At 42.6% G+C, this 14,463-nt stretch overlaps 1 protein-coding gene across 2 annotated transcripts in view; it reads right to left on the bottom strand.

Annotated features, from left to right (window-relative positions):
- iqgap2.L (IQ motif containing GTPase activating protein 2 L homeolog) overlaps positions 1 to 13,014 on the bottom strand; it is a 174,560-nt gene extending 161,546 nt beyond the window's left edge. For both annotated transcript variants that reach the window (XM_018265345.2, XM_018265360.2), the window contains exon 1: positions 12,753 to 13,014. In XM_018265345.2, coding sequence (XP_018120834.1) covers positions 12,753 to 12,798 — 46 coding nt within the window. In that variant the 5' untranslated portion in view covers positions 12,799 to 13,014. The remainder of the gene's footprint in view (positions 1 to 12,752) is intronic.
- Between the last annotated feature and the right edge of the window lie 1,449 nt (positions 13,015 to 14,463).

The following is a 14,463-nucleotide window of genomic DNA, read 5'->3' as shown; positions in this document are numbered from 1 at the left end:
ACAGTAGGCAGGTGAGCTAAAACCAGGATATAATTCCTCAGAGGCTCCTTGAGATTTTCTTGAGTGATTGACAGTTTGCAAAAGTGAAGTTGTTGTCAGCACCATTCAAAGGCAGCTGTTACATCTCATACTGGCTTACATGCCGTGCTACAGACAATGCCATGGGAAAGGGAAGGCAAAACTGCATATTTCATTCACAGAGCTAGTGTTATCTTCAGTGACCAAGACACTAAACTCTTCGATCTGTGAAACGGCAGGGTGTACTGATTTCCTCTTGTCTTATAACCTCCTTATATATCTTGCCATTTTCAAGTCTCATATATCAAATGTTTTGGGATGTTAATTGCAGTATCTCCCCTCTATGGATTCATGTACATGCATATAAGGCTAGGGCCAGACGACACAGATTCTACACAGGTGGAGAATGCCTGGCTGCTCCTCTTCACAACGGCAAATTTTGGAGTGAAATCTGCCGAGTTTGTTTAAGCCAAAGCCAACACAAGGCTTCCATACACGAACACAGAATAGGATTCTGCCAACGGTCGGGGGCTGAAATCGGCCTGCGGATTTCAGCAGGCTGATTACCGCCTTGTCTGGCACTAGCCTAAGTATAGTGTCATATGCATTTTCTCAGTTGGCAGAAAAAACACCAGATATTAAAGCCATCCTGTGTGTTCAGTAAAAACATAGATTGTAAGCTCTTTAGGAAAGGGACCTCATTCCATCCTCCTAACACTTAAGTATTTATTTATTTTTCTCACTGTACAATTTACATTCTCTCCACCACCAACTCCTAGCAACACTAAAAAACGAAAAGGGTCTATAAACATTTAAATGTAATATATTATTACCCTATGCCTGTAAAAACTGTTCTTTTGCTTCAGAAGCCAAATACTTTATAAATAAGTTACTCATGAGAACTGAACTGGGGTGTTATGGCCCAAAAACTGTGCAACAATAATCTTGCCATGCTCTCCAGCAGTGCCCATCAAAATGTAGTATAACCAATCAGCAAACATTACCCGTTTTTTGTTGCAGAGATATTATCAAGGAAAAGTCACACAATTTAGACAAATTGTCTAAAATGGTCTCACCCCTCTAGTCACATATGGTGACTAGAGGGGTGAATAGGGGAATTTTAAATACCACAGTTTTACTCCTAAATAAAGTAATAAAGACTACACACTCACTTTGCCATTAGCCCTATGGTAGGATGTGATGGGTAAAACTGGCAATACACTTTTGGATTTTATTCTTCTTTCGGCGAACGTTCGGATATTGGTCATATGCTTTAAAAGGATGGTTCACCTTGAAGATAACTTTTAATATCTTATAGAATGGCAAATTCTAAACAATGTTTCAATTGGTTTTCATTGTTTATTTTTAATAGTTTTATAATTATTTGCCTTTTTCTTCTGACTCTTTGCAGCTTTCAAACGCCTGACCCCTTCTAAAAAGCAAATGCTCTGTTAGGGTAAGGCCAGACATGGTGGCGTTTTTAAAAAAGAACAGCCAGGCGTAAATATGCTACTGAAACCACATGCGTCTATCAACATTCGTTTTTCATGCTTTTTCAGCACGTACGATTATTTTCCCAAAATGCACTTCTCATTGTTCTCATTGAATTTGGACGCCATATTTAAAATACGCTGCGTATTTACGTACAGTGTGGTTTCAAACGTGCAGATCCCATAGAGTCTATTGATTTGGTAGTTTCTTGAAGTATTGGCGTTTCTGCTAAAAAACGCCAATACTGGCGTCCTGTGGCGGATTTCAGCTTGAAAGCGCCCTGTGTGAATTGCCATAGTGCGTTTTCCATTAGTTTCAGAGGTAGTGCAGTTTATGCATATTTACGCCTGGCTGTTCATTTTTAAAAACGCAACGTAAAAACGCAGCAAAAACGCCACTTCTGGCCTTGCCCTAAGGCTACACATGTATTGTTATTGCTACTTTTGACTAGTCATCTTTCTATTCAGGCCTCTCCTATTCATATTCCAGTCTCTTGTTCAAATCAATGCAAGGTTGCTAGGGTAATTTGGATCCTAGCTACCAGATTGCTTAAAATGTAAATTGAAGAGCTGCCGAATAAAGGGCAAAATAACTCAAAAACCTTAAATAATAAAAAATGAAAACCAATTGCAAATTGTCTCAGAATATCAGACTCTACATCATACTAAAAGTTATCCCAAAGGTGAACCACCCCTTTAATGCCACAATCTAAAATTAACATTCACATTAAAACTATAGGATTAAAGTAGGAAAAATAAATTAAACAATGTTCTGGTCATTTAATCGATAGACCGTCATACGAATTGACAATCAGTACAAAATTATAAAGGTTAAGTCACCCATAGTAACCAATCAGCAGGCAGCATTTACCAATCATCTATTTGAAAGCAAGCACTTGATTGGTTGCTATATCTGGGCAAACAATAAATCTTTTATTAACATTTTATTTACATTTCCCCAGTATTATAACGCCTCCCCCCCCATGTTAGGTATGACTTCACTGGCCTAAATATGTATAGGCTAGTCTCATATTTACATTTCATATGACACAAACTATACTGCAGAGAAAAAGGAAAACAAAGGTCATGTGATCTAGAGAACAGGAAGTGGTCTGACTATGGCAAGTCTTAAATCTTGTCTCCTGCGTGGTGTTTATACTTCCTGCTTTAATCTTGGCTGTGCCTTTTACATCATTGTTCAAGTCCCTAAACTGGGATAAGGAGGAGGGCCCGGATCTCATAACTGAACCTAGAGAATGTGCAGAGGGAAAAACCTTTGTGCTTCTCTGCAGGGAATATAACAAGTCACTTGTCATTTCAAGTCCTTGTTCCTAGTTAACTATTAACAATGTTAAAGGCGTTGTACTGATAAGCAACATTGGCACTGGAGAATACAAAGCAATAAAAAATAGATTTTCTCCCTTGGACAGTGTAGAAGTTCTAAGCAAACATCAGTGCAGTCATTAACCAATTTTTGGCCTGGTGGTAGCAGTCTTCTCGTTGCTGAGAAATGCACTCAAAATAAAATTTATAGGCACTGGAGCGAGGAAGGAGATATTACTAAGGATGCACAAAATTCACTATTTTGGATTCGGCCAAACCCCTGAATCCTTCGCGAAAGATTTCCCCAGAAAGGGGAAAACATTTTTTACTTCCTTGTTTTGTGACAAAAATTCAAACAATTTCCTTCTCTGCCTCTAATTTTATATGCAAATTAGGATTCGTTTCAGCCAGGCAGAAGAATTCGGCCGAAACCTGCTGAAGAAAAGGCTGAATCTATTCCTGTGTGCCACTACCATTATAGGCAACAAGTTGGGCATCAACAGGCCAGGATTTGTGGGAAGGTAACAAAGGCCCAGGCCAGCAAAGATCGAGAGTGGCATGCTGCCCACTTTATGCAGTAATAAGGAGCAGCAATGTGGACTGTGCCAGGTTTAAAATCTCCTGTCCTGGTGCAGTTCCTGCTTCTTTATGTATAGCGACTTGCAGACTACTATTGGCACAGGCGCACACTCTACATGCCGAGCGAGGGGGTGGGGGCAGGCTGGGTAAGCGATCTCTTTGAAATCCGGCCCTGGGCATCAAATACCTGCCCTAGTGGAGTTTACAATCTAAGGTAATGTTTATATTTTGTTGAGATAGGGTGTGACTCTTCTGTAGACACTTCTCTAGTACTGGTTACAACACAGGCCCACCTTTAGGACACTGGCACTGGTGTCATCCCATTAGAATCACAAATGTGAAGAACAGCATCCAATTCCCATTACTATATTTTATGAGAAATGAGCTGAAACAGACAGTTCTGCCAGTAGGCATATATCACTATACAACACAGAAGTCAGCACGTTGTAATGATACAGATTAATGGCACCTTCCGCAGTAATAAGGAGCTGTAATGTGGACTGTGCCAGGTTTAAAATCTCCTGTCCCGTTGCAGCTTCTGCTTCTTTATGTAGAGCGATTTGCAGCCTTCTATTGGCACAGGCACACACTCTATGTGCTGGGCAAGGGAGGTGGTTGACAGGCTGGGTATGTGATCTCTTTTAAACCCAGCCCTGGGCATCACATACCTTCCCTAGTGGAGCTTACAATCGAAGGTGATGTTTATATTATGCTGAGATGGGGTGTGACTCTTCTGTAGACACTTCTCTAGCACTGGTTACGACAGGCCCACCTTTAGGACACTGGCCCCATCCGCCTAGAATCACAAATGTGAAGAACCATCTTTGCAACATCCAAATCCTATTACTATATTTTATGAGAAATGAGCTGCAACAGACAGTTGTGCCAGCAGGCAGGTATCACTATACAACACAGAAGTCAGCACTTCCTAATGATACCGACTAATGGCACTTTCCGCAGTAATAAGGAGCTGCAATGTGGACTGTGCCAGGTTTAAAATCTCCTGTCCCGGTGCAGCTTCTGCTTCTTTATGTAGAGCGACTTGCAGTCTACTATTGGCACAGGTGCACACTCTACGTGCCCGGCAAGGGGGGGGGGCTGACAGGTTGGTTATGCAATCGATTTGAAAATCTGGCCCTGGGCATCAAATACCATCCCTAGTGGAGCTTACAATCTAAGGTAATGTTTATATTATGCTAAGATGGGGAGAGACTCTTCTGTAGACACAACAGGCCGACCTTTAGGACACTGGCACAATACCCCTAGAATCAGAAATGTGAAGAACCATCTTTGCAACAAAAAATTCCCATTACTATATTGTATGAGAAATGAGCTGCAAAAGACAGTTGTGCCAGTAGGCAGGTATCACTGCACAACACAGAAGTCAGCACTTCCTAATGATACCCGACTAATGGCACTTTTCGCAGTAATAAGGAGCTGCAATGTGGACTGTGCAAGGCCAGGAGAATTCAACCTGTTCGGGAAAAAAAACTGTACCCCCACCCCAGGGAAAAGCCCCATACTCCTTGCTTACCCCTCGGCGCAGTGTGGAGTGGAGTTGCACGCATCGGCCTTTTTCAGATGGGGAGGAAAATCACGTGACTTTTTGTAGCTGCTGAATAAAAAGCTAAATAACTCAAAAACCTTAAATAATAAAAAAATAAACCCAATTTCAAATTGTCTCAGGATCTCTCTACAATCATACTAAAAGATAACTCAAAGGTGAACAACCCCTTTAAAGTTAGTTCTACATAACAAAAACTTGTCTCAATGGATAGTAAAAAAAAATTGCATTATGTTAATAGGAAAATCTGCAAACATCAAAGTTTGCTGTGAGCTGTCTTAATAAGCCTGAATTTGTATGTATGTTTGAGAGGACAAGGGCTAGTTGCTTTTCTCATTAACTGCACACAGATTTAGCAGGTTTCCCAGAGATGCAGGGGGCATTAATCTTCCGATACATGTGGGTGCCTTTGTCTTGCAACAGGGCCCTGACCCCCTCGACCCTGCAGATGTTTTACACTGGGATGTTCAAGCTTCAATGCTGTCAGGGGATACTGTGAGACTGAGCTCATTAACAGTTTAAAGTCCAAAGGATGACCATGACAGCTTTATGGCCCCATGCATATTAGCCCCTGGCCCTCTAATATGTGCATGTGACTCAGTTTCGATGAAGGGGACAGCAGTATCTTCTTACAAGGCACATCCCCATGTAGCAAGCTAAACAAGTGGATACAACACATATTTCCATGTGGTTACAGGGGATGCAAATCTTGATGCAACTGGTCTAACTGAGGGTGCAGAATGTTGCATGCATGGGTCAATGCAACTAAGAATGTAGAGCTGAACAAAATATTCAACTAATGGGGCTAAATGCTCACAGGCAGCAAAGTACAACTGGAGTCATAGAAATAGGACGCATGTGCATGAGCTCATTATCAGGGTTTTACACAGACAATTACTCTCTGATGCAAAGAAACCATTTTTTTTTTTTTTTTTGGATTCTGGGAACCAGTTGTTCAACAACTGAAAACATGCAAAATTCTCAAAAATATACTATACCATTTTATCCCCATAGAAATCTACAAATCCCATAATACACAGACAGGTATTCTCCCACATGAGTTCATAGAACAAGAAGCTCTCAAAATGCTGGATGCACAGTGAAGTCTCATGAAGGAGAGAAGTGGAAGAAGAGCTACTGAGGGGGGGATGAAGAATTGTAAAGATGGCCATACACTGGCTGACTTGTAGGTACCCAACCGATCAACATATATAGTACAAAATAGTATGGCCAACAGCCCAACTAACCAGAACTTATCTGCTGACGCACCATTAGTCTGCCATGACAAACCAGCTGACATCCATTACATAAAGATATCAGTTGGGACCTTCTGCTCCACATACATGTACTAAAAATTCTAAATATGATACAAAACCATTTCCATTATCTGTACCTGTAAAGAGAGACTGGTTAGTGACTGAACATGCAAGTGGGAGACCGCAGACTTAAATATGATGCTACTTACTGTTATGTCCTACAGGTGCCACTTTTTACCGGGTCACAGTCATTTAAAATGAGCACCAAGGCTTGTATCATCCACTGTGTGTGTGTTGGTACAGAAGAACCAATTACCTTATACATGAAATAATTGATTTACATATTTTCCCTTTTGGTTTATGTAAATTGCTTTTCAGTGATAGATATATATACAAATTAGAACACTGAACATGCTAGTAAGTTTTGGATCCCTATTGCTACGTTGCCTTAGTACTTCTCCAAGGGATGCATACATAGTTGCGTACAAAGAATACATGTATATAAATTTATATGAACATACATGTGTGTATGAAATATGATTTTTAAAGAAGAATGCATAGTATATCCTCATTAACTTATTAACAGTATGAGTAATAAAGACAGCATGACAGTCATATCAAAAGCAGCACCCATGATGCTCCAAGTTCTCTTTCAGAACTTTGGTCAGAACAGTTAGATAAGTGACACCCAAAACCACTTCCTGCCTTTCGCATGACTGAGTGCAGAGAAATCACCACATGTGCTTCACTGTCACTCTGCAAAAATCAGTTACAAGCTCCATAATCTACTGTATAAATACTTCTCTGGATCATAGTACAAGCCTAGGCTTCCGCTGCAAGGTAAGGTTTGAACAAACTGTGCGTCGGATGCATGTGTTCTCCCAAGTGACACAGCCTGAAGCTGAAAATATTCTGCAGCACTAACTGAGCTCTCACTCTGTGGTTCTGTGGGACTGGGCAGAAGGGAAACTACAGCATTAATGTTACAATAAAATACTTTTTTACAATAAAAAAAAGTGTTTGCCTTTAAAATGAAGGTTGGAGCATGCCACGTGCTTCATTCATCATGGGTCACATTGGAAGAAGTTTCTGCTCTGCAGTAAGTAATGGATCAGTAGGGTGCAGCTTAAATCATTTTATATTTTAGGGACAAATGGGGATGCAGTTTTACTAGGGATGCACCAAATCCAGGATTCGGTTCGGGATTCGGCCAGGATTCGTCCTTTTTCAGCAGGATTCGGCCGAATCCTTCTTCCCGGCCGAACCGAATCCGAATTCGCATATGCAAATTAGAGGCGGGGAGGGAAATCACGTGATTTTTTGTCACAAAACAAGGACATCTTAGATGTTTTTCCCTTCCCACCCCTAATTTCCATATGCAAATTAGGATTGTTATAGAATATCACGTTCTACATCATACTAAGTTAATTTAAAGGTGAACAACCCCTTTAATAGAGTAAAATTTAGGGATCCACCGAATCCACTATTTTGGATTCGGCCGAAGCCCCGAATCCTTCGTGAAAGATTCGGCCAAATACAGAACCGAATCTTTCACGAAGGATTCGGGGCTTCGGCCGAATCCAAAATAGTGGATTCGGTGCATCCCTAAATTTTACTCTATTAAAGGGGTTGTTCACCTTTAAATTAACTTAGTATGATGTAGAACGTGATATTCTATAACAATTTGCAATTGGTTTTGATGTATTATTTGTGGTTTTTGAGTTATTTAGTTTTTAATCCAGCAGCTCTCCAGTTTAAGACGGGCAGATTTCGATCGGACGGGACTAAAAATACGTCAGTTTTGCGGACAGCATCTGTTCATTGATGTGGTCTCACGATCCGACCGCCCGTTTACCCATCATTATGATCCGATCCTTGGGCCATAGGGCCCACGATCGGATCAGCCTGATATTACCCACAGAATTTCATTTAGCAGTGTAGGAGGGTCGGGGTTTTTTAGTGGAACTATTCGGCGTACAGCAGCTCCTAGATATGGACACGTTCATATGATTTTTATAGGAACATGTCGGTATTGCTTTAAATATTGCCGACTTACACCGTGACATTGTTGTCACACCTGTGCCCTAAAAGAACTGCCTTGTACTACATGGTTTCAAAAGTCAGAATCAAGAGTGCAAAAAGAAAATTCAATAAAAAGACATGAAAAGAAAGGAACAAATACTGCTACAATTACAACCCCCTTTAAATCCCAGACACATTTAAATGAGCATTAGAGCACAACACTAATATAATAGCACTTAATGCAGTTGCATGCTGCAGGCTACAAAAATTCCAAAGCAGCCATGCAACCATGTGAATTGACCATGTAGATTTTCTACCGGCACTGTTCTTTAACTAGAAAGAAAGCTACCTAAGCAGTTTATTGCCAATAGATTAGCCACAATAGTACAAGCTATAAGACTATATTTATTCTGCAGAATGCTTTAACATACCTGAGTAAACCGCTCTAGAAGCTCTCCCTGCTTGTTTAGGATAGCAGCTGCCATATTAGCTTAGTGTGACATCACTTTCTGCCTGAGTCTCTCCCTATTCACTCATAGCTCTGGGCTCAGATTACAGCATAGAGGGAGGGAAAGAGGAGCAAACGGAGCATGCTCAAGCCCTAGCCCTGGAACTTTATGCTGAAATCAGGAAGTCTGATACAGAAGCCCATGTGTACACAACAGATGGAAAGAAATGTAGTGTTTCTTTTGACAGAGGACTCAGAGCACCATTACTTTAAGGGTTTACTGGTGTATTTATATAGTCCTTTCTGATAAAGCTTATTTAATTTTAACCTTTCTTTCTCCTTTAAGGAGTGAGGTAGCAACCCAATTTATGCTTAGTTATAAGTTGTTGTGAGAAGGGCACCACCGTGACTTTCCTTGCTCGGATTCCATGGCCCACAGGTCACAGTTCTAGAATCAGGCATCATTATGAGGTATTGCCCTGGGAGGATGATAAAGGGCTGCACCAAATGTTTGTTTTGGGGATTGTGTTGAATACAGAAAGCCATTGCTTTATAGAGATTAGACCTGCCTGTCTCATCTCAGGATGTCACTGACAGACACACAATAACAAGGATAACTCCCAAACCCTGAACAGGATACAACTTCTGGACTTCTCATTAACATACATCACTCTCACCCTACATCTTTACTGTATATACAGAATATAATACATTATATATATATATATATATATATATATATATATATATATATATATATATATATATATTTACAACCTAAAATCAGCTTTTACGCATTGCCCTCCTCTATGGGAGTCTCGAGGTGAGCCGCCATGATGACGTGACAGGCGTTTGTAGATATCACAGACCCAAACTGAAAATTACTTCCCCTGTCAAAAGTGAGCACATCAGCATAACCGCAGCACTCGCTCGGAGCAGCAAGATAGCAGAGTATATGTGCGAGCACAGCCACTATCTATCCTTGTGGTCTCACGCTCACCCAGCAGCACTCTCTAAAAATGTATCACCCTCAGCAGATACTCCAGCGAGATATGGTGCAGACTGACTCCAGCTCTGCTACTGACTTATCAGAACCAGCATATGGACTGAGGGACACACAAAAAGCAGCAACGCACTTATAATATACCAGTGTGTGTGTACCTTCCATGTGAATGTATTGTCCCCCTATATTTAAAGGGTTAGTTCACGTTTAGGTTATCTTTTAGTATGCTAGCAACATTTCAATTTTTATTTTTATCATTCTTTAAAGCGATTCTGATTAAGTTCCTATAAAAATACATATGAAAGTGTCAGTATTCATAGGGAAACTTTTGTCAGTTTTAAAATGCCTCCATGCCACTCACACAGCCCAGCAATACCTGAAGTTCATTGTGGGAAAGAAAGGGGCAGAGAGATGAACTGATACATTCCTATGAATTTAAGTGTAATGGTGTCAGTTTAGCTTTAATCACTTGCCTTTGCCTCTTTCCAGATTAGGAAGGGGGTGCAATGAACCCAGTAGCCAAAAACAGACTGTTCTGTGAATTTTATTTTTATAATTTATTTTAATTGTTCATCTTCCAGTCTCTCATTCAAGCTGCTGCCTGGTTGCTGGGGTAAACAGGACCCTAGCAACCAGCTAGCTGTTTCAAGTCAAAAATGGAGAATAGTGATATTCTAAGGCATTCTAAAATGCCTTAGAATATGACTGTCTACATCATAATTAAAGTTAATGTTAAGGTGAACTACCCCATTAAAATGTTTGTTTTTTTTTTTTTTTTAAAAAAAAAAAGTTTTACTGCAACATTTTTATAAAACCCTTGGTTAGGCAGTGTTGATATTGTAGATATCAGGGCAGTCCAACTGGATGTGGCCCTGCAAGATGTTTTTTGGACTTCCAGCATAACCAAGATCTCCACAGACTTTCATGCATAAAATAAAATTCTGCCTCCAGAATACTTGGTCCACATCCAATATCTTAACTGGAGGGTTGCAGGCACTAGTGCAAATTTTACACTGAGACCCCACACTTGCACTGACAGACCCCTAACGGACATCAGAGCTGTGATCTTTACAAGGTTGTGTCATTTTTCAGTCACATCTGCTGTATTACCTTGTCTCTAGCCATACATACAGTATATAACAAAGCATGAATTTAATGCAGTGGTTATGAAACTGTCGCTAAATTGTATTGATATTTAGAATGAAGCTGTAAGGTTCTTCAATAGTGGACTAGGGCTTTTTCCTTTCTGCCTGACATGTTATGGGATTTCACACAATGAATTAACATTAACAACGGCCCTTACCAAAATATTCAATATGGGTTGTTTGTATATTGAAAACTAATATTACATTATGAACGGACTGATTTGGGGCAGCAAATTCCTCCGACCTGGTAACAGCAGTACAAGGCCTTGGCTGCAGGGCTGGGCTAAAGATTAGTTTTACACCCAGAGGGGAGGAACATAACCTGGTCAAGGTACATTCAAGGACAGAACTACCCAGACAGAAATTCAGTGCCATGCAGATTACAATTTGGCGCCAGACTCAACGGAAATCCTTCTCTTAAAGAAAAAAATGCAGTCATCATTTTACCGCCATCATTCATGAGTATTTAGAGTTCAGCCCACACTGCACATTGGCAATAAAAGGGTTACCTAGTTGGCCCATTGCAGTACAAGCCAATCACATGCAGGATACACTGTAGGACTAGCAGTGCTTTAAACTGGGATATCTAGCCAACAAAAAAAATTGCATTGTATGTAAAATGTTAAAAGACATAATGCAAAAGTGAGCAGGGGCCGGGGTTAACGTCTGTGGGTAGAGCATACAGAACCACTCTCCTTACTACGAGGATAATATAGTTAACAACATTGCTGCTATATAAACGGGGTCCCTCCAGCTGTGATTTAAACCCACAGATCACCTTCACACATGGCTGGAAATCCTCATCACTGCATTGATGTCTGATAATTAAGCACCCACTGAGGTCTCACTTACAGGGCACATTGGTGCTGCTTAAGGGTAAGGGCACACCTGGAGATTCGGGGGCAGGGGCGTAACTATAGAGGAAGCAGTCCCTGCAGCTGCAGGGGGGCCCAGGAGGTATAGGGGCCCCATGAGGCTCTAGTTCATAAACAATTTCAATAAATATTGATAAAACAGGACAACCTCTGGATATGTTGGGGGCCCTAAAATTTATTTGCTATGGGGCCCAGTAACATATAGTTATGCCACTGTTCGGGGGGACTAAGGGAGCTAGCACACGGGCAGATTCGGGCTGATTTAGTCGCCTGGTGACTAATCGCCTCTTCTGCGGGGCGACAATTTCCCCAAACTGCCTTCCGCCTGCTATAAAAAACGCCAGTGCCAATGCACTCGCGGCGCTTCGATTTCCGAAGTCGCCCGAAGTTTCCTCGTGAGGCAACTTTGGTAATCAAAGTGCCGCGAGTGCATTGGCGCTGGCGTTTTTTCAGTGAAGCAGGCGGAAGCCACGGGGAAGCAGATCGGGAAGATTAGTCGCCCCAAAGAAGAGGCGATTAGTCGCCGGGCGACTAAATGTCCCCAAATCTCCAGGTGTGCACTTACCCTAAAAAGTTGCTATGTAACAATAGAGGCAAAGGGTACAGCCCTCCAGCTCTTGCTGAACTAAAACTCCCTGGAACATTAAAGGTGTATCACCAGCCACTGGAAAATCACAGGTTAAACATCTCTGGGTTAGACAGTGCCAAGAAAGTAGAAGCTGGAGCTTTGCAGAACTCCCACTTGGATAGCTGGGAAGCAGGAGGAAGTCAGGGTTCAAGCCCCCTCTGCAGACTCACAAGCCATTCCTATTACAGATGCCAGACCACCTCTTTCAAACTGAAGCCTGGGGACATGCTGGCTGCTGTGATTGGTGTCAGTCGCATGGAAACCAGTGCAGCTGAGCAGATTACCAATGAGCCATGCAGCAAGTGTATGTACAGTATATATATATCTGAGAGGTGCTCAGAGATGAAGTGGCCGCCCAAGCCCCCCTGCTGCAGGTGTAAAGGTGAAAGCAGAGAACTCACAGCCATATCTGGGTCGGAGCAGCGGGGAGACCTCCTCATGGTGCATCCTGTCGCGCTCTCTGCAGCCCAGGCACAACTTCTGCGACTCCTCTGTGCTGCGTGTCGATCCCGAGCCCCTCTCTGCGCGTCTCTTTCCCACAAGTGAGCTCAAGCCGTGCGCCCCTCTCAGCTCCTGCCTGTTGCTGTGTGGAACCTAGTCAGTGTGAGAGCGCTCTCCTCCCTCTCCCTCTCCCCTGTGCCGGAGCTCCCCTCCCCGCGCTCTCTCCTCCGGCTGTTCATTAACCTATCAGCGCCACCTACCTGTATATTCTCTCTCATTTACTCTGCGGTTAGTTTTACCTCAAGCAGCCCCCACTAGTGTTTTGCCCAAATCACACTTCAGATGACCATCAGGCTATTCAAATTGTCCCTGAATCTCACGCTAAAGGACCCCCCAAACCAGTGCTGTAACTGGATATTACTGGGCCCCACAGCAAATTCTTTTTCAGCCCCCAAAATGTCTAGAGATTGACCTGTTTTACCAATATATATATTGATATTGTATACAGGCCCGGATTTGTGGCAAGGCCATAAAGACCCGGGCCTAGGGCGGCAAAAATGAAGGGGCGGCATGCTGCCCAGCCGCAGGTGTATTTGCCGCGATCCCGGAGAAAATATGCGCATGCACGCAATTTTACGCAATCTTCAAATCCGCACCTGATTGTATATGAATTAGAGTCTCAGGGGCCCCTATAGCGGTGGCACAAATGTTGTATGTGTTGCATTCACACATGTTTCTTACACTTCCATAAAGTTGCATTAAGCACCATTGTGCCCGCCTGCTCTGATGAATTATGCGTAAGTCTGCCTATTAATGCCAGGCGGGAACCCTGGAGCTAGTGCACCCTGAACTTGCTTGGTCACACAGCGGTTGGCTTTTATAGCCGCTGGCTTAATGGCAGATTAATGACATGTTGGCCCTCTTGACTACTGCTGAGGCCAGATGTGTGCCGATCCAGACTTGCGCATCCAAGCTATCTACGCCAGGTAGGGTTGCCACCAGGCCAGTCTTCTACTGGCCTAGCCGGTAAAACACCTGCCAAGACCGGGGCTGGTATTACAAATTCAATGTAGCTGCCTGGAAATTCGTAATACTCCTAATAAAAGCCCTCGGCCTGTCCCCAACCCGCTCAAAATTTACCTTTTTTCAGTTTTTTGCAGCCTTCTGGGCAATTGCACATTCTGGCTCCGCCCCTTTATGTCATGGCCTGCCCATTTTCACGACACAGCCCACCCCTTTTTACATCACGGCCCGCCCATTTGCTCCCGCCCTCACCACCAGCCGGTGAGCATTTTATTAAAAGGTGGCAACCCTAATGCCAGGTCAGGTTCAGCTCCCTCCAGTGATGTTACTCAGGGCTGGAACTAGGAGTTGGTAGAAGAGGCACATGTCTAGGGTAGTGATGGGCGAATCTGTCCTGTTTTGCTTCACCGAAAAATTCGTGTAAAACGCATTGAAGTCAATGGGCATGAAAAATAATTTAAAAAATAACATGCCTCTTGTCTCACTACCCCTAGTCCAGACCTTTGTGTCCAGCCAATGCCTGCTATTCTTTTCCTCCAAGCATCAACACACAAGCATGTTAGGACTTTACACATGCGTTTGTGCATGCTCATTCACACATGCGTGCTGTGGATGTGGCAGGAGGGGTGAAGTGGTCAGCCAGGTTGC

Source organism: Xenopus laevis, chromosome 1L (assembly GCF_017654675.1).
Source record: "Xenopus laevis strain J_2021 chromosome 1L, Xenopus_laevis_v10.1, whole genome shotgun sequence".
Taxonomy (NCBI): Eukaryota; Metazoa; Chordata; class Amphibia; order Anura; family Pipidae; genus Xenopus; species Xenopus laevis.
The sequence above is the reverse complement of the archived record's forward strand: the minus strand, read 5'-3'. Positions and strand labels throughout refer to the sequence as shown.